This window comes from Protomyctophum parallelum, assembly GCF_964188405.1.
Source record: "Protomyctophum parallelum genome assembly, chromosome: 8".
In the NCBI taxonomy this organism is placed as follows: Eukaryota; Metazoa; Chordata; class Actinopteri; order Myctophiformes; family Myctophidae; genus Protomyctophum; species Protomyctophum parallelum.
The window spans coordinates 39,523,970-39,550,081 of NC_139703.1; the positions used below are offsets into that span (position 1 = coordinate 39,523,970).

The following is a 26,112-nucleotide window of genomic DNA, read 5'->3' on the forward strand; positions in this document are numbered from 1 at the left end:
TGACCGGAGCATATTTAATAGAAACATATTACTTGATGTCATATTCGACCATACGCTAATATTGCTTATCATTTTTTGTCATTAAACTCCTCTGATGTGTTACATTTGTTTAAATGCTAATTTTGGGCATGGGTGGTCTGGTCCGACTTGATACTGTAGTCTAGGCCTATAGGGAGTTATTTCTCATGTTATTTTAACATGCTTAAAACGCATCTTGCCCGTGTCCCCTAGGGTAGGTACCCTCACAAATAACATGCTGTAATCCTGGTCACTAAACTGCCTCCCCCTGGCCAGCCGGGGTGCCTGATGGAGGGGAAAGGAACTGGTTGGAATAACGTGTTCCTTCCACGCGCTACTTCCAACCAGGTGTAAAGGAGCAACTTGGACACTCAGGCATGAAGGAAGCATGAGTTCAAGTCTGTTGCTCTCCCCTTGTCCCCCATATATGGGGACTAGGTTGGTGGAGGGTGTGTAGAGCCCAGGATCACATTAGATGATTGACACAGGGGTGAAAAATGGGTTACAAAATTGTGGGATAAAAAAAATATATAAAAAAAAAACACATCAGATTTACAACTGAACACCAACTAGGGGGACTAACAAACAGCACATTTGAACACTGATGATGGTCAGTCACAATGTGGAACAGGGTCTCAGTTTGTGGGACGCCTGAAAAGTCTTAGAAGTGAGGGACTGTCCCAGTGTCCCACGCAAAGGCCGGGGGACATATAGAAGTGAGGGACTGTCCCAGTGTCCCACGCAGAGGCCCGGGGGACATATAGAAGTGAGGGAGTGTCCCAGTGTCCCACGCAAAGGCAGAGGGACATATAGAAGTGAGGGAGTGTCCCAGTGTCCCAAGCAAAGGCAGAGGGATATATAGAAGTGAGGGACTGTCCCAGTGTCCCACGCAAAGGCAGAGGGATATATAGAAGTGAGGGAGTGTCCCAGTGTCCCACACAAAGGCCGGGGGACATATAGAAGTGAGGGACTGTCCCAGTGTCCCATGCAAAGGCAGAGGGATATATAGAAGTGAGGGACTGTCCCAGTGTCCCACACAAAGGCCCGGGGGACATATAGAAGTGAGGGACTGTCCCAGTGTCCCACGCAAAGGCAGAGGGACATATAGAAGTGAGGGACTGTCCCAGTGTCCCACACAAAGGGCGGGGGACATATAGAAGTGAGGGACTGTCCCAGTGTCCCACACAAAGGCCCGGGGGACATATAGAAGTGAGGGACTGTCCCAGTGTCCCACGCAAAGGCAGAGGGACATATAGAAGTGAGGGACTGTCCCAGTGTCCCACACAAAGGCCCGGGGGACATATAGAAGTGAGGGACTGTCCCAGTGTGCCACGCAAAGGGCGGGGGACATATAGAAAGAAGTGAGGGACTGTCCCAGTGTCCCACGAAAAGGCCCGGGGGACATATCTGGTCACGCCCCGGTTGCGGGCGTGTGACGTGTGGTCAGATGTTTTCATTTATTTCAATTTTTTTGTCCTCAGATTTAGGCAGTGGTGGAAAAAAGTACTCAATTGTTTTACTTAAGTAAAAGTACCAATACTGCAATTTGGAACTACTTCGTTACAAGTAAAAGTACGGAATTGAAAAATGTACTTGAGTGAAAGTACAAAAGTAGCGGCATCGAAATGTACTAAAAGTAAAAGTACTCATTGTGCAGAATGTGCCATTTTTTCCCAAGTTCAAAATGTGTACAAAATCAATTGAAAATAGCAGATCTACAAGCTCACAATGCGTTGCGTGCGTCGCGGCGCATTGTGAGCTTGTAGATCGGCTATTTTCAAATGGCCGGAATGTATAGTGTTGGAAGTGGTTTTCTAATCAAAATTTAAAATCTCCAAAGGAACTACTATGCTCAAGTAAAAGTATACAAATACCTCAAAATTGTACTTAATTAGACCAGTGTGTGTCCAGTGGAAAACCTCGTATGAATCTGATCTCAGGTCAGAATGGGTTAAGTACAGTAAGTACTAAAAAAGTACTTTTACACACGACTGGATTTATACGTGAATGTTTAGGCGGGGGCGCTGGCTGTGATGAAGACGTAGATCCTGGCCAGGAAGGAGGTGAGCGCGCCGTGCCTGAGCAGCTTCATCTCCACGTCGATGAGGAAGTCGCGCGGCCGCTTCACCTGCCGCTGCAGGTACACGGCGCCCGCGTGGCCGTTGAGCCGCCGCGCCGAGAAGAAATCCTCCTCGTTGCCGCGCACCACCGCCACGGAGATCTGGTCGCCCGGGTATGCCGGCGAGGGCCCGATGCGGAAGATCTGCGCGGGCACCACGATGTGCGTCTGGAAGCTCAGCTGGTAGTAGGTGATCCTCAGCGGAGACGTCTGGCAGTCGGCCGCCGAGTTGGCGGGGCAGCTGGACCTCTCGCACCGCCTGGGAGGGGAGGGGAGGGAGGGGGGAGGGGGGGGGGGGGGGAGAGGGAGGGAGGGAGGGAGGGAGGGAGGGAGAGAGACAGGGTCAAACATTCAGTGAATATACGTATACATATATACTCTATACTCTATACTGTATAAAGTGTGTAGTTGTAAGTTGATTAGCGGTATACTGTGGTTACTTTGCGCCAAAAACGTGACAGCTGTTCCGCCATTTGATGCTTACGCAGAAAAACATCAAATCTGTGCCTGTGTTGCTGGACCAAATGACCACAAATGACCATATTTCTTACGTCATCATTAAGAGCTAGTCATACACATACACACCACGTACTCTGGTCCCAGCAGATCAGGCACAATTTGCTATTTTATTTTTTACTGATTATGTATATAGTATACGTATGACTAGCTCTAAATGATGACGTAAGAAATATATATAGTATATATATAGTATATAGGCATATACTATATACGTATACATATATACTCTATACTCTATACTGTATAAAGTGTGTAGTTGTAAGTTGATTAGCGGTATACTGTGGTTACTTTGCGCCAAAAACCGTGACAGCTGTTCCGCCATTTGATGCTTACGCAGAAAAACATAAAATCTGTGCCTGTGTTGCTGGACCAAATGACCACAAATGACCATATTTCTTACGTCATCATTAAGAGCTAGTCATACACATACACACCACGTACTCTGGTCCCAGCAGATCAGGCACAATTTGCTATTTTATTTTTTACTGATTATGTATATAGTATACGTATGACTAGCTCTAAATGATGACGTAAGAGATATGGTCATTTGTGGTCATTTGGTCCAGCAACACAGGCACAGATTTGATGTTTTTCTGCGTAAGCATCGAATGGCGGAACAGCTGTCACGACGAAGGAGACCGGGCGAAAACATTACTTGCGCGCTCTGTTTGCGCAAGTAACTAGATGCTCAGTGGAGGTGCAAACCCCCCCCACCTCTCTCTCTCTCATTAGCAGCACTACCCCTCTCTCTGTTTCTGGCGCCCCCTACTGGTACTAATATGTCATATACTCGTGCTCAGATACACACGCATATGCACGGACATTGCTGGTTGTAGGAGTGGTTGCACCACTCAAAAATAAAAAAGTATGATTGGTGCTTCAAGGATCAAAGTGAGTATATAGAGCACCGCAGTCCCGCCCCATTTCATGGCGACGAGCAGCCTGGAAGAGATTTTTCTTTCTCCCATAGACGTTGTCAACTCATGACAATAAACACATTGTTTTTGGGCCAAACAAACAATTAGAAAGAAGAAAAACAAAAAAATAAGAAAGTGTTGTAAACTGCCCCTTTTTTCTTCTTTTTTCAAGTTATTTGTTTGGCTCATTGTCATTAAATATATTTAAAGGGGGGGGTTATGGGAAATGCTCTTCCGGGCCGCTCGTTGGGGGCGGGACTGCGGTGCTCTATAGCACGGGAAAGAGCACTCAAAAAAAAAAGGGAAAAAAAGAGGAGAGGGCAGAGCTAAAATCAGGGTACGTTATTCAAGTTTAAAATGCCAACATGTTTCGACTCATACGAGTCTTGATCAGGACAAAAAGGTCCAGTCAGGCGCACTAGTGGGACGACACGAACAATCCAGGAGACTTAACCCATGTATACAGCAGTGAAACAGGACTTAACCCATGTTCACAGCAGTGAAACCCATGTTTACAGCAGTGAAACCCATGTTTACAGCAGTGAAAGCAGTGAAACCCATGTTTACAGCAGTGAAACAGGACTCACGTGTCGGACACCTTCTTGTAGTTGGTAGGACAGTCAAAGGACAGACACCTGAAGCCTCCCTGGATGTTGAAGCACGTCTGCCCAAACGTACAGTTGTGGCTTCCAGCCGCGCACTCGTCGATATCTGAAACGCGATGGATCAAAGTGTAGTTTTAATGTCACTAGACCTGAAAACAATCCGTGCCACCTGTTACAATAGAAACGCTGTGCAGGTGCCAGAGATAAGGGACAAATTAAAGTATAAATAACCGTGGGCATCAGATAAAAAAATATATATACAAAAATGTAGGAAACTAAATATATACAGTATATATATATATATTAGGGCCGGGACTTTAACGCGTTAATTGAGATTAATTAACTACATAAAAATTAACGCGTTAAAACAATTAACGCATTTAATCGCACCTTTTTTTCACCGCGGAACGTTTCTCACTGGGCACGTTTCTAGTACTGAATTGGCTGCGGCACGCCTACTCTACACTCTACTCCAGAGAGCGAGGCTAGCAGCAGCAGCAGTACACTATACACTCTACACTCTACACTACAGGCTACAGCTCAGTCCGAAAGCCCAAACCCAAATTAATCGAATGAAGAAGCCGCTTATATCGCTTTTGCTCCATGGATGGGACATTTAGATGTAAATGCTATCGGATGGACGAGTGGATAGCGGCATGGCTGTGTGCAATGTCAGAGGGAAAGGATCCATATTATGACCAACGTTAGCTTCCATGCTAGCTGCTTCAGTTTAACATGTCTCACAGGACACCGGAGACGCGCGGTGATTTCACCACAGCACGAAGCTGTCAAGCTGTCCTCGATGCGAAACATACTGAAGTAGCAAGCGTGGGAATTCCGTGGTCAGACAATGGTCTGCCCCAACCTCATGTCATGTGAAATGTTTCCCCCCTAATAAAGTAGTTTTTATTTGATTTATCATGCCCCGCCATGTAAAGCACATTTGAGTATTGATATACACACTGAAGACACTTTATATAGGCACTTGCTGCACTGGATAAAACGTTTTATTGCTTAAAGGGGAATACCACTCATTTTCAACATTTTTCTATGGAGTTGTGTGCACTGGAAATAATAAAAAGTCCCCCCCATTCTGTGTTGCCTAGGTCTGAAAAAACAGTAACATTATGAAGTACATTTTTGTGATGTCACTGAGATGTACTTCATAATCTTACTGATTTTTTTTACAGACCTCCAGTTCTAGGCAACACAGAATGGGGGGGGGGGGGCTTTCTTGTTATATCCACACAACAACTCTAAGGTATATTAATGACAGTAAAATGTTGAAAATGAGTGGAATCTCATAGTCACTATTCAGTGGGATACCAAAAAACATTTGAAAAAAAAGGTTTCTCACTGTTCTCGGGTTGAATATGCGATTGCGATTTAAATGCGATTAATCGAGATGAATTAATTACAAAGCCTCTGATCAATTAGATATTTTTTTAAATCGAGTCCCAGCTCTAATATATATATATATATATATATATATATATATATAGGGATGCCCCCAATTTTTTTTCCGTGACCCACAAATGGATCCCGAGCGACTCCGTGTTTGGGGAAACACAGTGGTTTAGGACGGGGGAGGTGCTGAATGGACAGGGTGAGGTGCTGAATGGACAGGGTGAGGTGCTGAGTGGACAGGGTGAGGTGCTGAATGGACAGGGTGAGGTGCTGAATGGACAGGGTGAGGTGCTGAGTGGACAGGGTGAGGTGCTGAATGGACAGGGTGAGGTGCTGAATGGACAGGGTGAGGTGCTGAGTGGACAGGGTGAGGTGCTGAATGGACAGGGTGAGGTGCTGAATGGACAGGGTGAGGTGCTGAGTGGACAGGGTGAGGTGCTGAATGGACAGGGTGAGGTGCTGAATGGACAGGGTGAGGTGCTGAGTGGACAGGGTGAGGTGCTGAATGGACAGGGTGAGGTGCTGAATGGACAGGGTGAGGTGCTGAGTGGACAGGGTGAGGTGCTGAATGGACAGGGTGAGGTGCTGAATGGACAGGGTGAGGTGCTGAATGGACAGGGTGAGGTGCTGAATGGACAGGGTGAGGTGCTGAATGGACAGGGTGAGGTGCTGAATGGACAGGGTGAGGTGTTGAATGGACAGGGTGAGGTGCTGAATGAGGTGCTAAATGGACAGGGTGAGGTGCTGAATGGACAGGGTGAGGTGTTGAATGGACAGGGTGAGGTGCTGAATGAGGTGCTAAATGGACAGGGTGAGGTGCTGAATGGACAGGGTGAGGTGCTGAATGGACAGGGTGAGGTGCTGAGTGGACAGGGTGAGGTGCTGAATGGACAGGGTGAGGTGCTGAATGGACAGGGTGAGGTGCTGAGTGGACAGGGTGAGGTGCTGAATGGACAGGGTGAGGTGCTGAATGGACAGGGTGAGGTGCTGAATGGACAGGGTGAGGTGCTGAGTGGACAGGGTGAGGTGCTGAATGGACAGGGTGAGGTGCTGAATGGACAGGGTGAGGTGCTGAATGGACGGGGTGAGGTGGTGAGTGGACAGGGTGAGTTGCTGAATGGACAGGGTGAGTTGCTGAATGGACAGGGTGAGGTGCTGAATGAGGTGCTGAATGCTGACCCTTGCATGTGCGTCCGTTGGCTGACATCTGGTAGCCGTGGGGGGGACAGGCACACTGGTAGCTGCCCGCCACGTTGACACACTGGAAGGCACACAGGTTGGCCACGGGTTGGCTGCATTCGTCAATGTCTGCATGACAGAAAGGAAAGGAAAGGTACTATGTTTACCCTGCAGGGTAACTGGACTAAGCTCAATAACTTGTTTACAGCCAGGCCCTGCTCATAGAACATTTCATGGTAGGGCCGGGTTCAATGCCTTGTCCAATTAAGGGCCCTTCAGCGGTGGTAATTTTAACGTGCCGGTCCGGGGATACGAACTATAGCGACCTTCCGATATCAAGACCGCTCCGCGAACCGTTCGGCCACCGCTGCCCCGTATGAAGGAGAGACACACACAGAGAGAGGTTACACATCATTCATGTCTGCAGGAGACACACACACAGAGAGGTTACACATCATTCATGTCTGCAGGAGACACACACAGAGAGGTTACACATCATTCATGTCTGCAGGAGACACACACAGAGGTTACACATCATTTATGTCTGCAGGAGACACACACAGAGAGGTTACACATCATTCATGTCTGCAGGAGACACACACAGAGAGGTTACACATCATTCATGTCTGCAGGAGACACACACAGAGGTTACACATCATTTATGTCTGCAGGAGACACACACAGAGGTTACACATCATTTATGTCTGCAGGAGACACACACAGAGAGGTTACACATCATTCATGTCTGCAGGAGACACACACAGAGGTTACACATCATTTATGTCTGCAGGAGACACACACAGAGAGGTTACACATCATTCATGTCTGCAGGAGACACACACAGAGAGGTTACACATCATTCATGTCTGCAGGAGACACACACACAGAGGTTACACATCATTCATGTCAGCAGGAGACACACACACAGAGGTTACACATCATTCATGTCTGCAGGAGACACACACAGAGAGGTTACACATCATTCATGTCTGCAGGAGACACACACAGAGAGGTTACACATCATTCATGTCTGCAGGAGTCACACACACAGAGGTTACACATCGCTGTTGTCGGGATTTAACATTTATGAATGAAAAGAAGCTGCTTGGACTCCTCATGCATTGAAGGAAGCATGAGGACAGTCCGTTGCTCTCCCCAGGTTGGTGGACGGAGAGTAGAGCCCAGGCTTATGTTAGATAATTGACAACAATGGGTGAATCTTTTTTACAAAATCGTGGGATAAAAAATGTAGGTAAAAAGAAGGCATTGCTGACTTCTGTGGAATCCAAATGAGTTGAAATGACTGAAATCAGTCGTGGTGACTCAGAACTTTAATCCATGGGACTGACAGGAAATGGGGAGAGAGACATGCAGCAAATGGGGTTATTGTCCCACGGCTGTACCTTCACAGGTGTGTCGTTATCGTCCCATGCCTACCTTCACAGGTGTGTCCTTACCGTCCCACGCCTACCTTCACAGGTGTGTCGTTATCGCCCCACGCCTACCTTCACAGGTGTCGTTATCGTCCCACGCCTACCTTCACAGGTGTGTCGTTATCGTCCCACGCCTACCTTCACAGGTGTGTCGTTATCGTCCCACAACTACCTTCACAGGTGTGTCGTTATCGTCCCACGCCTACCTTCACAGGTGTGTCGTTATCACCCCCACGCCTACCTTCACAGGTGTGTCGTTATCACCCCCACGCCTACCTTCACAGGTGTGTCGTTATTGTCCCATGCCTACCTTCACAGGTGTGTCGTTATCGTCCCACGCCTACCTTCACAGGTGTGTCGTTATCGTCCCATGCCTACCTTCACAGGTGTGTCGTTATCGTCCCACGCCTACCTTCACAGGTGTGTCGTTATCACCCCCACGCCTACCTTCACAGGTGTGTCGTTATCACCCCCACGCCTACCTTCACAGGTGTGTCGTTATCACCCCCACGCCTACCTTCACAGGTGTGTCGTTATCGCCCCATGCCTACCTTCACAGGTGTGTTGTTATCGTCCCACGCCTACCTTCACAGGTGTGTCGTTATCGTCCCACGCCTACCTTCACAGGTGTGTCGTTATGGCCCCACGCCTACCTTCACAGGTGTGTCGTTATCGTCCCACGCCTACCTTCACAGGTGTGTCGTTATCGTCCAACGCCTACCTTCACAGGTGTGTCGTTATCGTCCCACGCCTACCTTCACAGGTGTGTCGTTATCGCCCCACGCCTACCTTCACAGGTATGTTATCGTCCCATGGCCGTACCTTCACAGGTGTGTCGTTATCGCCCCACGCCTACCTTCACAGGTGTGTCGTTATCGCCCCACGCCTACCTTCACAGGTGTGTCGTTATCGTCCCATGCCTACCTTCACAGGTGTGTCGTTATCGCCCCACGTCTACCTTCACAGGTGTGTCGTTATCGCCCCATGCCTACCTTCACAGGTGTGTTGTTATCGTCCCACGCCTACCTTCACAGGTGTGTCGTTATCGTCCCACGCCTACCTTCACAGGTGTGTCGTTATGGCCCCACGCCTACCTTCACAGGTGTGTCGTTATCGTCCCACGCCTACCTTCACAGGTGTGTCGTTATCGTCCAACGCCTACCTTCACAGGTGTGTCGTTATCGTCCCACGCCTACCTTCACAGGTGTGTCGTTATCGCCCCACGCCTACCTTCACAGGTATGTTATCGTCCCATGGCCGTACCTTCACAGGTGTGTCGTTATCGCCCCACGCCTACCTTCACAGGTGTGTCGTTATCGCCCCACGCCTACCTTCACAGGTGTGTCGTTATCGTCCCATGCCTACCTTCACAGGTGTGTCGTTATCGCCCCACGTCTACCTTCACAGGTGTGTCCTTATCGCCCCACGCCTACCTTCACAGGTGTGTCGTTATCGCCCCACGCCTACCTTCACAGGTGTGTCGTTATCGCCCCACGCCTACCTTCACAGGTATGTTATCGTCCCACGTCTACCTTCACAGGTATGTTATCGTCCCATGGCCGTACCTTCACAGGTGTGTCGTTATCGTCCCATGCCTACCTTCACAGGTGTGTCGTTATCGCCCCACGTCTACCTTCACAGGTGTGTCCTTATCGCCCCACGCCTACCTTCACAGGTGTGTCGTTATCGCCCCACGCCTACCTTCACAGGTGTGTCGTTATCGCCCCACGCCTACCTTCACAGGTATGTTATCGTCCCACGTCTACCTTCACAGGTATGTTATCGTCCCATGGCCGTACCTTCACAGGTGTGTCGTTATCGCCCCACGCCTACCTTCACAGGTGTGTCGTTATCGTCCCACGCCTACCTTCACAGGTGTGTCGTTATCGTCCCACGCCTACCTTCACAGGTATGTTATCGTCCCATGGCCGTACCTTCACAGGTGTGTCGTTATCGCCCCACGCCTACCTTCACAGGTGTGTTGTTATCGTCCCACGCCTACCTTCACAGGTGTGTCGTTATCGCCCCACGTCTACCTTCACAGGTGTGTCGTTATCGCCCCACGCCTACCTTCACAGGTGTGTTATCGTCCCATGGCCGTACCTTCACAGGTGTGTCATTATTCGGGCCACGCCTACCTTCACAGGTGTGCCCGTCCTCTTTCAGGTAGAATCCTTGACGGCAGTAACACTGGTACGAGCCGTAGATGTTGGCACACTCCTGAGCACACGGGTTGGTCTCACACTCGTTCTCATCTGAGGAACAAAGAACAACATTTTCATTTTCCTTCAATTTCTCGTTTGATGTCATTATTATTTTTTTAATGCTAGATGGCGCTGTCCGCTAAGTTACCATTTGTTAACGCTCTGTGGGGCCACGATCACATGACCGCAAAAAAACAGCTGATTGCAGCTGAGACTATAGGGCATAGCAGTGGCTGTGGTTTTCTGGTTCCACTGAAAATTTGTCCATTCATTTTTCCCCATACAGATTTACAAAAATCACACCCGTGTGAACCGAGTGGTGCAACTCCCCTTTCTCTCTCCCCCCACCCCCTCCCCAAGGCTTCATGGGGTGTGTAATTGACAGAAAACAATTCATTTTTTGGGGGGACGGGGTGTTATAGAGTAGAGGGGAACCTCTAGGTCAGCGGTGGGCAACTTTGACGATGGAGAGGGCCACTATATTGCCACACTCACTCCAGAGGGCTACATTGCATATTACTGTCGTAGCATAAATAGCCGATCTACAAGCTCAAAACGCGTCTCGCTGCGATTTTTGCTTTTCTTTTTTTATTCATGTTTTTGTATTTTTGAACTGGAATCCTGAACATTTCAAATGCCTTTAATTATAGTTATGTCCACTTTATGAACTAAATCCAAATACATTGGACATGAAAAAAAGACAATAACATTTTAATACTACTCATTAAGCTACTAATTTAGACTGAAGTAATTAAGGCGGGTCATGTTTGCATGTTTGGAATTCCAACAGCTGAAATCAATAATATATCAGTATACTGATATTAACCTGCGGGCCGCGTTAAGTGAAGGTGGGGGCCGCCAGTTTCCCATGTATGCTCTAGGTACAGGCGGGTGTTTTTTACCTTCGCAGTTCTTCCCGTCGAAGGCCAGGGAGAAGCCGGAGGTGCAGGAGCAGTGGTAGGAGCCCGGGGTGTTGTCACAGGTCTGAGCACACAGGCGGCCCGGGTAGCGCCAGCACTCGTTGATGTCTGTGGAGGTATGAATGGTGCATTTATATAGCGCCTTTTATCCAAGGCTCTTTACAGAGATTGTGCATTACATTCACCCATTCATTCACACACACATTCACACACCGATGCCGGAGGAAACCTACACATCGGGAGCAAATTAGGGGTTCAGTGACTTGCTCAAGGACACTTCGACACTAACTCTGGGGGAGCCCACAGGGATCGAACCGGGAACCGTTGCGGTTCCTATCCGGCCACTCTACCCACTGAGCCACTGCCGCCCCGGTATGAGGCACATCATCAGAACACAACACATGCATTAACCCCATTTTGTGGCGGGAACGCCTTTTGGTGTTAGCATTATGTTATAATTTAGCTATTGAAAAATTGCAGATCTACAAGCTCATAGCGCGGCACCGAGTGGCGCGCTACGAGCTTGTAGGTCTGCTATTTTTGAAAAATCGAAGAACGACTGACATGGAAACATAGCTTTTTCAGAAAACTGTCAGGATGTAGAAGACATTTTTAGATCTGATCTCAGGTCAGAATGGGTTAACCACATCCCCAACTCCATTCCCAAGCCTTTTAGTAATTATACTTTCAAACAAATTCTCAAGTACACGGATACAACACTATAGACAGGCTACACAGCCCCCCGCCCCCCTCCCCCGCGCCACCAAATGGCGCGCTATGAGCTTGTATATCTGCTATTTTTCAATAGATAAAGCATAACATAATGCTAACACCAAAAGGGGTTCCCCCCCAAAATGGGTTAAATACAGAGGTACTACACTTTGGAACAATATTCTACTGGTTTACAACTTTCTTCTCTGAACGTATATAAGAACAAATTGAATGTTTGTTCTGAATTCTGATCACTTCATTTTTACCAGCTGCTGTGTTTAAAGCACAGCTGGTCAATGTTCTCTCTGCTGCGCTTTCACGTCCACTTGCTGTATAGCTGAGACCTGTGTTTCTCATTGGCTGTACTGACATCCTCCTGTCGTCCTGATTGGCTGCCTCGTTTCTATGCAACCAACCACACACTTTTTTGCCTCTAGCCGACCTCTGAGCCATGGGATATAATAAGCCAGCAGCTGGTAATTAATTGATGTCATCAACTCTTGTTTAGATAATGTGGGGTTGGAACTTGGATTGTGTTAATCGTCATCGTCATCATCATCAGTGTTAACCCATTCTGGGCGGGAACCCCTTTTGGTGTTTTAAACATTATGTTATAATTTAGCTATTGAAAAAATAGCAGATCTACAAGCTCATAGCGCGCCACCGAGTGGCGCGCTACGAGCTTGTAGGTCTGCTATTTTTGAAAAGTCGTGAAAATGTGGCGCAAATCTTTGAATATATATTTCAGAGCGAACATTTTTAACTAAAATATTGTCTTCTGGGGGGTCTCTGTAACTACATCTTTTGAGATGGGGGTCCGTGGCCCAATAGAGATAATTCTGGGGGTCCTTGACATGAAAAAGATTGAGCACCACTGACATAGAAAAAAGCCTTTTTTTAATCAACTTCAGTCCAAAATGGGTTAAATGACTCACCTGTGCAGAGTTGTCGTATTGCGTCATACTGGTATCCAGTCTGACAGTCACACCTGTAGCTGCCTGGGAGGTTCACACACACCTGAGCAGCTCCGCACCGATGGCCCCCGGTCTGACACTCATCCACGTCTACACGCGCACACACACACACACACACACACACACACACACACACACATGTGCACGCGCACACGCACACGCACACGCACAAGGTTTAAATGAAGTATCTCTGTATTATCTCTGTATTATCTTTCTATAGGTAAGGTTTAAATGAAGTATCTCTGTGTTATCTGAGTGTAGTTATGTTGTAATGTGTCCCACTCGACTGTTATAATAATAATGATAGTAATAAATAATAAACTTTACCGGGGCATTTATATAGCACCTTTCATACATAATAATGCAGCTCAAAGTGCTTCACAGGGCAGAACATAAAAATAGCAATATAACACAAGCAAATAGTTCAAATGATAAAACAATGGCAAAGAACAAAATAAAAGTGTAAAAAAAACATAACATGCAGCAAATCAGTCAGGACAGAGTAGGAACGCAGATATTAAAACTCAACTAAAAGCAAGAGTGAAGAGGTGAGTCTTGAGTTGAGATGTAAAACATGTCTACAGAGGGTGCGTGTCTCAAAGCTGTTATGACTGGTTTTAACACACAGAAACACCACACTGCCGGCAGTGTCTTTCTGTGCGCCTGCCTTCCGCGGGCAGGCTAATGACAAACTGACTGGGGTCCCCCATCCCCCGTCCCCAAGAAATACTGCTTGTGGGGACATCTTGACCTCGTCCAAGTATATCTAGCAGGTGCACACACCCACGCACGCACGCACAGCGAGAAAGGCCATTTTGTTATGTAAATGTAAGAATACATTACTAATTATGAATATAAATAGCCCAACACCATAATGTCAGAGGATATGCAGCAACGCCGCTTTTAGAAACTAAGTGGTTAAAGTGGATATATACTGAGACCATTTCGGCATACAAAGCCGTCAATTACGGAGATAACCTTTGAATTAGAAGCTAATAAATTTGGTTGAGACTCTGGAGGAGAGAATTGTAAGAATGTAATAGAGTAAAAGTACTCAAGTCAAAATGTATCTATTGTACTAAGTAAATATTAAACTTTATCTTTAACGTTATAATGTTAAACTTATAAACTACAATACTTAAAGAGTAAAAGAGTAAAAACCTGTATAATGTAATAAGTATCCATCGTATGTTCTGGGGAGTCGGAATAGAACATATTGTCCAAATACAGCGTGGAAAACACGCTGAACAAATGTCCGGGGATTACTGTTATGAAAACAAAACCAACTCTGACATAGGAAGTGATGCACATTGGGTTCAGAGGTTAATCAAAAAGTGAATAAGGGAGAACTGTGACCTATGGGAATCGTACCTACAAGCTCATAGCGCGCCACCGAGTGGCGCGCTATGAGCTTGTAGGTAGCTTGTAGGTCTGTTGTTTTTTTTTGGCAGGCATGTTTTAGATTTAGTCAGTCTTAGTCTTTTGGAAAAATGCTTAATTAGTCTTAGTCAGTCTTAGTCATTTGGAAAAATGCTTAATTAGTCTTAGTCATTTCTATCCTTGATAGTTTTAGTCGACGGAAACTCCTAAGGGTTTTAGTCAGTTTTAGTCATTTTAGTAAAAGGTTTTAGTCCAGTTTGTCAAAAAATTAAAAATGTCTTTAAATAAAATGTCTATAGCGTACAGGTATTAATTAGAGCTGGGACTCGATTTAAAAAATTAATCTAATTAATCAGAGCCTTTTAGTTAATTAATCTTGATTAATCGCATTTTAATCGCATATCATGATTTGACCCAAGAACTGTGAGAGAGCCATTTTTTAATGGATTTTGGTATACTAGTGAATCAATGAATAGTGAATACATAAGTTTAAGCAATAAAACATTGTTTTTGTAGTAATATCTCAAAATTAATAATTTATATAGAGTTGTTCTTAGTACCCAAAAATGCTTTACAAGGGGGACATGATAAATCAAAAACAACTTTATTAAAGGAAAAACACTAAGTAAATAAAAATAAATAGCTGGGGGAAGTAATATTGAAGGTTTGGATGGTGGGGGCATGCCTCTGAGAGTTTTGGGGAATGCATTGATTGATTGATTGAAATATTTATTAACAGTTTGTAGAATTACAGTACATTTTAAGCACAAACTCAATACACAAACTATGAGTGGACGACCCAATTAAGCATTACACTTGTTCACAGGGTTTGGGGCGGGCTTCAATTGGTGCAGCAAATATGTGACATGACCATAAGAAAACACCTCTGTGTTTCTTCCGTGGACATACAGTAACAGCCATAGCATATTTTACATTTTATTTGGCCATAACCGTTTAGTTAGAAACCATGTCATCTGGTCGGGTACTTGAACTGCTACTGGGATTTGGAATAACATTAGCTCTGATCCATAGTGTTAGAAGGAGGAAAGTAGGCTTTCACATCTTTTTTATGTTAAAAACGAGGGGCTGCACAGCCTGCACTTCCGCGGGTGTGATTGAGGGGAAAGGATCAAATTAAGTACCATAGAACTCCTGAGTCCTAACTACGCTATCGACCAGAGCTACTGTTGTTGATTGACGTTAGCTTCCAGGCTAGGCTCGGTGCAACATGTTTCGCATTGAGCCGATACTGGAGGCTTGACGAGGTACGGTGAATCCGGTGATATGTGAATTATTTATTGAATAATTGCACACAACTGTACTGTAATCCACGCTATCATCGGATAGCCTTTTAAATCCTATTTCCAATCCATGGGGACAAGCAAAGTGATCGCAGCGGCTTCCCCCAGTCTGGTGGTGTTATAGTCTTAAGAGGACACGGAGTCGAAATTAGACGGTGTGTGTGTGTGTGTGTGTGTGTGTGTGTGTGTGTGTGCGCGTGTGTGTGTGTCATCTGCATGCATGCATGCAGATGGGCGTGACCAACAAGGAAAGGAGAGGAGGATTGCGGCGAGAGCAGTGACATTATTGTCTAGCCTCGTCTTGTCAGCGATAACACACACACACGTCTCGTCATCGTCATCGCGTCAAACTGAGCTAATTAGCTTGTCAACGTCAGTCTTGTCCCGAATTATTTGAGTGTCGTTTGTTTTAGTCCGTCTTAGTCCTGGAAAAAGGGGCGTTGACGTCGTCATTTACGTTATCGTCAGTCCTGACGAAAACAACACTGAATCAGACCAGTGTGTGTCCAGTGGAAACCTTGTATGAATCTGATCTCAGGTCAGAATGGGTTAAAAACATGTTGTCACAGACAGACACGCTGGGTCTTTAAAAACACGTTGTCACAACAGACACGCTGGGTGTTTAAAAACATGTTGTCACAGACACGCTGGGTGTTTAAAAACATGATGTCACAGACACGCTGGGTGTTTAAAAACATGTTGTAACAGATACGCTGGGTGTTTAAAAACATGTTGTCACAACAGACACGCTGGGTGTTTAAAAACATGCTGTCACAGACACGCTGGGTGTTTAAAAACATGCTGTCACAGACACGCTGGGTATTTTGGCAAACAATCCTTTATCTACACGCTGGGGAAGGAGTGAGATGTAACTTAGTGGAACAGCGTGACCTCGAGGCACATGAAAAATACATGGGCATAGAGGGCAGGGGTGGCCAACTTTGACGATGGCGAGGGCCAAAATATTTCCACACTCACTCCAGAGGAGCCACAGTGCATATTACTGTCGTAGCAAAAAAATAGCCAATCTACAAGCTCAAAATGCGTCACAATGCGACACGTTTTGAGCTTGTATATAGCAGCCATTTTTGCTATATTTGAATTGAAAACCTTAATATTTGTTTTGCTATTTTTGAATTGGAATCCTGAAAAGTAAACCTTTTATTGAATTTCAAATGCATTTAGTTATAGTTATGTTAACTTTATGAACTGTTAACATAACTATACATTGGCCACAAAAGATAACATTTTTATTACTAGTCATTAAGTACTAGTCATGAAGTAATTAATGCGGGCCGCATTAAGTGAAGGTGGGGGCCGCATGTGGCCCCCGGGGCCGCCAGTTGCCCACCCCTGGCATAGGGCATTATGTAATGATTCATAATTATGCAGGACACAGGGCATACGATTTGTAATTAACCCATTCTGAACGGGAACCCCTTTTGGTGCTAGCATTATGTTATGCTTTAGCTATTGAAAAATAGCAGATCTACAGCACATGTAATACGACATCCACAAACAACAGATCTACAATATCATCCATCTCTCACCTACACACTTTGCTCCATCGGGACTGGCCTGGTAGCCGGTGTTACAGCTGATCACCTTCCTCTGGCAGGTGTACGAGCCCACCGTGTTGATGCAGTTAAACCCAGGACTGCACGGCTCACTGATACTGGTGCACTCATTGATGTCTGGAGAGAGAGAGAGAGAGAGAGAGAGAGAGAGAGAGAGAGGTTCACTAATACTGGTGCACTCGTTGATGTCTGGAGAGAGTTAGTACTTAGTTACTTCACACCACCGATTGTCCCTGAGTGTTATGCTGCTTTGGGCCACCGGATGGCGCCAGCCGCCTGTGTCTTACCGATGCAGTTGCCGTGGGAGTCCTGTGTGAAGCCGGCCAGACAGCGCTGCTTGGCCTTACACTGGAAGGAGCCGTCTGTGTTCACACACTGCAAACCGGCCGCACAGCCGTGTGTACGCAGCACACACTCATCTATGTCTGAGAGAGAGAGAGAGAGAGAGAGAGAGTGAGAGAGAGAATCCACCATTAATCCATTTTGACCTGGGAACGATTATACAAAATGTCTTCTAAATAATGACAGTTTTCTGAAAACCCTATGGGCTGTATTTTGCGTGTCTTAAGTACCAGGTCTTATTCCCTAACTTGAGTAAACTAAAGACCTGGAGGCGTGATCAATGCTATTTGGCCACTCAGAATGGCATTGATCACGCCTCCAGGTCTTTAGTTTACTCAAGTTAGGGAATAAGACCTGGTACTTAAGACACGCAAAATACAGCCCTTAAGTTTCTATGTCAGTCGTTCTCAAACATTTTCATGTCAAGATCCCCCAAAATATATATGTATTTGCCCGCCGACCCCCATCTGAAAATATGTTGTTTCAGGACCCCCCCCCCCCCCCCCCCAGTAGCAAAGATTTGAGTTAAAAACGTTTGCTCTGAAAGAATATCTTCAAACATTTGGGCCACATTTTCACGATTTTTCAAAAATAGCAGACCTACAAGCTCGTAGCGCGCCACTCGGTGGCGTGCTATGAGCTTGTAGATCTGCTATTTTTAAATAGCTAAAGCATAACGTAATGCTAACACCAAAAGGGGTTACCGCCCAGAATGGGTTAATAACTCATCACTTCAATATGTTGTGGGAGAACAGTCCAAATGCACATTTTTTGGCAGCAAAATGCAAATTGAAATTGAGAGAGAGATGTTTGTGTCTATGTACAGTATGTCTGTCTCTGTATGTCTACGCTTTTTTCACCACCAAGTGTCACTGTCGCACAGCCACACACGCACGCACACACAGTACAAGTACAGTAGAGCACTACTCCGATTTTTGTATGATTTTTGAACTCGCCTCCTACGAACACAATATTCACATGTGAATATTGAGTCCCATAGGTGGAGAGAACCTCTAGGCCTCAGAGTTATCACAGCTATAGAAGGTCCTGGGTTCGATTCCCGCCAGGGACGCTGTGGGTCGTGTTCTCTCCGCGCCACGTCGTCAGTGCCCGTAACCCTGGGTGGGGGTTTGGCATGAAGGGATGTTTTAATTTGTGCCAGTGAATTATGGTAGCCTATGCGTGATATGTGAGCCATACCATAATCACATTAACCCATTCTGACCCGAGATAGATGTGGACCTATTTGACGGTGCAGGAACATAATTGCCTTCCTTGATGCATCAATGTAGCCCCAACGACCATCGGCTGGTCACAGTCACAGACACTCAGCCTCTGCAACGCTCCTAACTGAAAGTGACTGCATGGAGTCTGTTTAATTTCTATGCAAAATACCTTGAATGATGGAATATGATTAAGGATTAATGTGATTATGGTAAAATACGAAGCAATCTATGTTTATTGTACACGATATGTAACTTGGTTTAATTGGCCTGAAACAGGTTGAAGACCCATGCTGGTTTAAGTATGTAAAGGTCCAGGGGCTTCTGTAGTAAATCATTTATTTTGGGGGCAGAGACTGCGATGCATGTATAGGACAAGCAGCGCAGCACAGGAGAGAGACATTTGGTGACAAATGTGGCTTGGTTTGTGAGCCTTCTTTCACAGCATGCGGCACCGACATCGTTGACGGATGTGACACAAGCATTTCTCTGTTGTTTTCACCCTCTAAAGAGCTGAAAAGCACACACAAGGGGAGAGTCGCTTTTTTTTTTTTGGAACACCGTGTGCTCCCGCCGGGAGGGAGGCGTGTGGATGGATGACAGCCATTTGAAAACACAACACAACTACAGAACCTGAAGTTCACGGTTACCCATTCTGACCTGAGATCAGGGAGAGAGAGTTTTCTGAAAAAGCTATGTTTCTATGTCAGTCGTTCTTCGATTTTTCAAAAACAGGTGAGTCAGGGGGATATACAACAGCAGTGACAACACGTATACACAAATATGTGTGGGGGTGGAATTAATTGGCATCGTGACTAAATCGGGGAGAAGAAGAACAAGTAAGTGCAGTCACTGCCTGCATGGTAAATGTACTCCTGGGCACAGAGCACTGCAGTGGGCTCCGTCACAGAGCACTGCAGTGGGCTCCGTCACAGAGCACTGCAGTGGGCTCCGTCACAGAGCACTGCAGTGGGCTCCGTCACAGAGCACTGCAGTGGGCTCCGTCACAGAGCACTGCAGTGGGCTCCGTCACAGAGCACTGCAGTGGGCTCCGTCACAGAGCACTGCAGTGGGCTCCGTCACAGAGCACTGCAGTGGGCTCCGTCACAGAGCACTGCAGTGGGCTCCGTCACAGAGCACTGCAGTGGGCTCCGTCACAGAGCACTGCAGTGGGCTCCGTCACAGAGCACTGCAGTGGGCTCCGTCACAGAGCACTGCAGTGGGCTCCGTCACAGAGCACTGCAGTGGGCTCCGTCACAGAGCACTGCAGTGGGCTCCGTCACAGAGCACTGCAGTGGGCTCCGTCACAGAGCACTGCAGTGGGCTCCGTCACAGAGCACTGCAGTGGGCTCCGTCACAGAGCACTGCAGTGGGCTCCGTCACAGAGCACTGCAGTGGGCTCCGTCACAGAGCACTGCAGTGGGCTCCGTCACAGAGCACTGCAGTGGGCTCCGTCACAGAGCACTGCAGTGGGCTCCGTCACAGAGCACTGCAGTGGGCTCCGTCATCAATCAGTAAGCTAGTTGTTGGCGTGTCGGCGTGTCATAACGGATGGCCGAGGCATAGCCTCTCGGTTAGCCTCCGCTGGCACAGGCCTCCGTCCTCTCCTAACCCTCTTCTGACCTGAGATCAGATTCACAGGCCTCCGTCCTCTCCTAACCCTCTTCTGACCTGAGATCAGATTCACAGGCCTCCGTCCTCTCCTAACCCTCTTCTGACCTGAGATCAGATTCACAGGCCTCCGTCCTCTCCTAACCCTCTTCTGACCTGAGATCAGATTCACAGGCCTCCGTCCTCTCCTAACCCTCTTCTGACCTGAGATCAGATTCACAGGCCTCCGTCCTCTCCTAACCCTCTTCTGACCTGAGATCAGATTCACAGGCCTCCGTCCTCTCCTAACCCTCTTCTGACCTGAGATCAGATTCACAGGCCTCCGTCCTCTCCTAACCCTCTTCTGACCTGAGATCAGATTCACAGGCCTCCGTCCTCTCCCAACCCTCTTCTGACCTGAGATCAGATTCACAGGCCTCCGTCCTCTCCTAAAGGCCTCCGTCCTCTCCTAACCCTCTTCTGACCTGAGATCAGATTCACAGGCCTCCGTCCTCTCCTAAAGGCCTCCGTCCTCTCCTAACCCTCTTCTGACCTGAGATCAGATTCACAGGCCTCCGTCCTCTCCCAACCCTCTTCTGACCTGAGATCAGATTCACAGGCCTCCGTCCTCTCCTAAAGGCCTCCGTCCTCTCCTAACCCTCTTCTGACCTGAGATCAGATTCACAGGCCTCCGTCCTCTCCTAAAGGCCTCCGTCCTCTCCTAACCCTCTTCTGACCTGAGATCAGATTCACAGGCCTCCGTCCTCTCCTAAAGGCCTCCGTCCTCTCCTAACCCTCTTCTGACCTGAGATCAGATTCACAGGCCTCCGTCCTCTCCTAACCCTCTTCTGACCTGAGATCAGATTCACAGGCCTCCGTCCTCTCCTAACCCTCTTCTGACCTGAGATCAGATTCACAGGCCTCCGTCCTCTCCTAAAGGCCTCCGCTGGCACAGGCCTCCGTCCTCTCCTAACCCCCTTCTGACCTGAGATCAGATTCACAGGCCTCCGTCCTCTCCCAACCCTCTTCTGACCTGAGATCAGATTCACAGGCCTCCGTCCTCTCCTAAAGGCCTCCGCTGGCACAGGCCTCCGCGATGCCTTCCATTAGTGCCAACTTAATCCATTCTGACCTGAGATCAGATTCTAAAAAATGTCTTCTACATCCTGACAGTTTTCTGAAAAAGGTATGTTTCTATGTCAGTCGTTCTTAGATTTTTCAAAAAATAGCAGACCTACAAGCTCGTAGCGCGCCACTCGTTGGCGCGCTATGAGCTTGTAGATCTGCTATTTTTCAATAGCTAAATTATAACATGTTTAAAACACCAAAAGGGGTTCCCGCCCAAAATGGGTTCATTCAATTTGACTTTAATTTAACAGAACCCCCGTCCCCGTCCCCAAACTTCCATAAAACCATCCCGGTGCAAATTAAAATGACCCACGTGGGTGCGCAGCCAAAGCAACAGTCCAATGGCTGTGTAATGCAGCACTGCATTAGACAGCCATTGGATTACAGGGATTTATTTAGTTCTGGTGACTGATACTGTCCTTCTAATACGTGAATTAAAATGACTTTTTTACTGCACTTATACTTGTGCAAGTACACTTGATAGGGCATAACTGCAGGTGATAAAAGTGAGTCATATATGTTCATATTTTCTTCGATGGGATGAAATGTTTTCTGCAACCAGCAGGATATTATGAACATTCATGAGTACTGCATCGTTTTCACTTCCTGCTTCATTTCCAATGTCAGGACTACGGCTTCCGATCCGATTCCGATCATTTGAAAATGGCTTGATTGGCCACGATTTTCGATCACGTGATCGGTTTGGGAAAACTCTAGTCAGAACCTCATTGGTTCGGGACAACCCTAGTCAGAACCTCATTGGTCGGTTCGGGACAACCCTAGTCAGAATCTCATTGGTCGGTTCGGGACACATAGTCAGAACAACCCTAGTCAGAACCTCATTGGTCGGTTCCGGACAACCCTAGTCAGGACCTCATTGGTCGGTTCAACCCTAGTCAGAACCTCATTGGTCGGTTCAACCCTAGTCAGAACCTCATTGGTCGGTTCGGGACAACCCTAGTCAGGACCTCATTGATCAGTTCGGGGAACAACCCTAGTCAGGACCTCATTGGTCGGTTCGGGACAACCCTAGTCAGAACCTCATTGGTCGGTTCGGGACAACCCTAGTCAGAACCTCATTGGTCGGTTCGGGACAACACTAGTCAGAACCTCATTGGTCGGTTCGGGACAACCCTAGTCAGGACCTCAATGGTCGGTTCAACCCTAGTCAGAACCTCATTGGTCGGTTCAACCCTAGTCAGAACCTCATTGGTCGGTTCGGGACAACCCTAGTCAGAACCTCATTGGTCGGTTCGGGACAACCCTAGTCAGGACCTCATTGGTCGGTTCAACCCTAGTCAGAACCTCATTGGTCGGTTCGGGACAACCCTAGTCAGAACCTCATTGATCAGTTCGGGGAACAACCCTAGTCAGGACCTCATTGGTCGGTTCGGGACAACCCTAGTCAGAACATCATTGGTCGGTTCGGGACAACCCTAGTCAGAACCTCATTGGTCGGTTCGGGACAACACTAGTCAGAACCTCATTGGTCGGTTCGGGACAATCCTAGTCAGGACCTCATTGGTCGGTTCAACCCTAGTCAGAACCTCATTGGTCGGTTCAACCCTAGTCAGAACCTCATTGGTCGGTTCGGGACAACCCTAGTCAGAACCTCATTGGTCGGTTCGGACAACCCTAGTCAGAACCTCATTGGTCGGTTCGGGACAACCCTAGTCAGAACCTCATTGATCAGTTCGGGGAACAACCCTAGTCAGGACCTCATTACTCACCCTCACACACTGCGTTCCTCAGCCGGTACCCGGGGGGACACGTGACCACCCGCTCGCACACGAAAGAGCCCAGCGTGTTGACACAGCGCTCTGCCCCGCCGCGCACACAGCTGTGGCTGTCGCTCAGGCACTCGTCCACATCTGGAAGGAGAGAGAGAGAGAGAGAGAGAGAGAGAGAGAGAGAGAGAGAGAGAGAGAGAGAGAGAGAGAGAGAGAGAGACAGAGAGAGAGAGGACATACGTCAGTGTGTGTGTGTGTGTGTAAGTAAGTAAGTGTGTGTTTGCGAATACTTGTGAGGACCAAATTTCGACATGATTAGCCTATAGACCATTTTCCTGGTCTATAAGTGTTGTAAAGTAAGTTTACTAGTTTGTAGATCGGTGAAGTGACTGAGGGCCAGGTCTGTCTATGTGTGTGTGTGTGTGTGTGTGTGTGTGTAAGTAAGTGTGTGTTTGCGAATACTTGTGAGGACCAAATTTCGACATGATTAGCCTATAGACCATTTTCCTGGTCTATAAGTGTTGTAAAGTAAGTTTACTATAGTTTGTAGATGGGTGAAGTGACTGAGGGTCTGTGTTTGTGTGTGTGTGTTGTCACCATGTCACCATGATGGATGGTCAGGGTGACTCAACGGCAGATGGGCACACGCACACGCACACGCACACACACACACACACACACACACACACACACACACACACACACACACACACACACACACACACACACACACACACACACACACACACACACACACACACACAACACAACACAACACAAGGACAAGTGGCCATTTTGCTTTACAATACTTGAGTATTAGCAGAGAGCATTGTGCTGCGTTGTGAAGCTTGTAGAGCCATTTTGCGGCAGCCATAAGCTGTGTCTATTTGGAGACTTGGGGAGTCCAACTGGCATGGAAGACATATATATGTGATGAAATGAGGCGATACAAGGTCTCTGCCCATAACAACAAGGATATCATGGAAGGATTCTTCTCATGCTCAGAGGTGTATAGTATGGATAGATACTAGTTCCTAACGGCAGGGCTCAGAGGTGGGCCATTATTTCAGCGACAATGGGTGCTTTGTAAATGCCTTAAAACATATCGATTCATCATAGCCAAGGAAAACAAAGGTGAACTTGTTGGATGCGTTTTGCAAACACACCTGTCACCGTGTACAACAACAACAACAAAACAAAACGTGAATTCCACCATGGGCGCAAACAATTCAGTTAGCTCCATATATGTGCCCAAAAGGGGGCATGGCCACATATATATATATGGATATAATAATGATGACATCAGGGACGTCTATATATAGGCATACAAAGGACAAAGGGCTGACAGATACAGAGATCTCCATATATGGGCATATCGATGTTTCTATGTCGGTGTGACAGAGCCAAACTCTCGTGGGTCAAATGACTCTGCTGTGGAGCCCCATTGTGAACCCGGAAACAGGTTGAGTACACCAACGTTTTATGTTATAAATGTTGAGTATGGGTCCCCAGCATGTAGAAACCAATGTTATAAATGTTGAGTATGGGTCCCCAGCATGTAGAAACTGATGTTATAAATGTTGAGTATGGGTCCCCAGCATGTAGAAACTGATGTTATAAATGTTGAGTATGGATCCCCAGCATGTAGAAACTGATGTTATAAATGTTGAGTATGGGTCCCCAGCATGTATAAACTGATGTTATAAATGTTGAGTATGGGTCTCCAGCATGTAGAAACTGATGTTATAAATGTTGAGTATGCTTCCCCAGCATGTGGAAACTGATGTTATAAATGTTGAGTATGGGTCCCCAGCATGTAGAAACTGATGTTATAAATGTTGAGTATGGGTCCCCAGCATGTGGAAACTGATGTTATAAATGTTGAGTATGGGTCCACAGCATGTAGAAACTGATGTTATACATGCTGAGTATGGGTCCCCAGCATGTAGAAACTGATGTTATAAATGTTGAGTATGGGTCCCCAGCATGGAGAAACTGATGTTATAAATGTTGAGTATGGGTCCCCAGCATGTAGAAACTGATGTTATAAATGTTGAGTATGGGTCCCCAGCATGAAGATACTGATGTTATAAATGTTTAGTGTGGGTCCCCAGCATGTGGAAACTGATGTTATAAATGTTTAGTATGGGTCCCCAGCATGTAGAAACTGATGTTATAAATGTTGAGTATGGGTCCCCAGCATGAAGAAACTGATGTTATAAATGTTGAGTATGGGTCCCCAGCATGTAGAAACTGATGTTATAAATGTTGAGTATGGGTCCCCAGCATGTAGAAACTGATGTTATACATGTTGAGTATGGGTCCCCAGCATGTATAAACTGATGTTATACATGTTGAGTATGGGTCCCCAGCATGTAGAAACTGATGTTATAAATGTTGAGTATGGGTCCCCAGCATGTAGAAACTGATGTTATAAATGTTGAGTATGGGTCCCCAGCATGTGGAAACTGATGTTATAAATGTTGAGTATGGGTCCCCAGCATGTGGAAACTGCCGGATGCTAACTTGCATAATGTTGAGAAATTTTCATAATTGGCATAATATGTGTCCATACAATTAACAACCTATAGGCAAAATATTCAAAATGTCATCATGCTTTATGTAGCATGTGCACGTGTCAAACTAGGGTGTTTTCATGATGCTGAATCTATTCCAAGCATTAGTTTTATAAAAAAAACACTCCTTGGGCTATAAACGGCCATAGCTACCAAATGTGCTGACATCACATTTGTGATTACGGCTATGACCGTTTTAGCCTAAGGAGTGTTTTTGCTTCTTGTAAGGTTTGCTTTTTGGACTTTTTAATTGTTTTGC

At 46.7% G+C, this 26,112-nt stretch overlaps 1 protein-coding gene across 1 annotated transcript in view; it reads right to left on the minus strand.

Annotated features, from left to right (window-relative positions):
• Positions 1-1,921: 1,921 nt before the first annotated feature.
• The window catches only part of LOC310863103 (uncharacterized protein), a 107,465-nt gene continuing 83,274 nt past the window's right edge, over positions 1,922-26,112 (minus strand). The window contains exons 13-21 of the mRNA XM_083771236.1: positions 23,278-23,418; positions 17,552-17,689; positions 17,238-17,381; positions 12,968-13,096; positions 11,304-11,429; positions 10,336-10,452; positions 6,765-6,893; positions 4,161-4,284; positions 1,922-2,396 (exon numbers count right to left, since the gene is read on the minus strand). Of these exons, the coding sequence (XP_083627362.1) occupies positions 2,030-2,396; positions 4,161-4,284; positions 6,765-6,893; positions 10,336-10,452; positions 11,304-11,429; positions 12,968-13,096; positions 17,238-17,381; positions 17,552-17,689; positions 23,278-23,418 (1,415 nt within the window). The 3' untranslated portion in view covers positions 1,922-2,029. The remainder of the gene's footprint in view (positions 2,397-4,160; positions 4,285-6,764; positions 6,894-10,335; positions 10,453-11,303; positions 11,430-12,967; positions 13,097-17,237; positions 17,382-17,551; positions 17,690-23,277; positions 23,419-26,112) is intronic.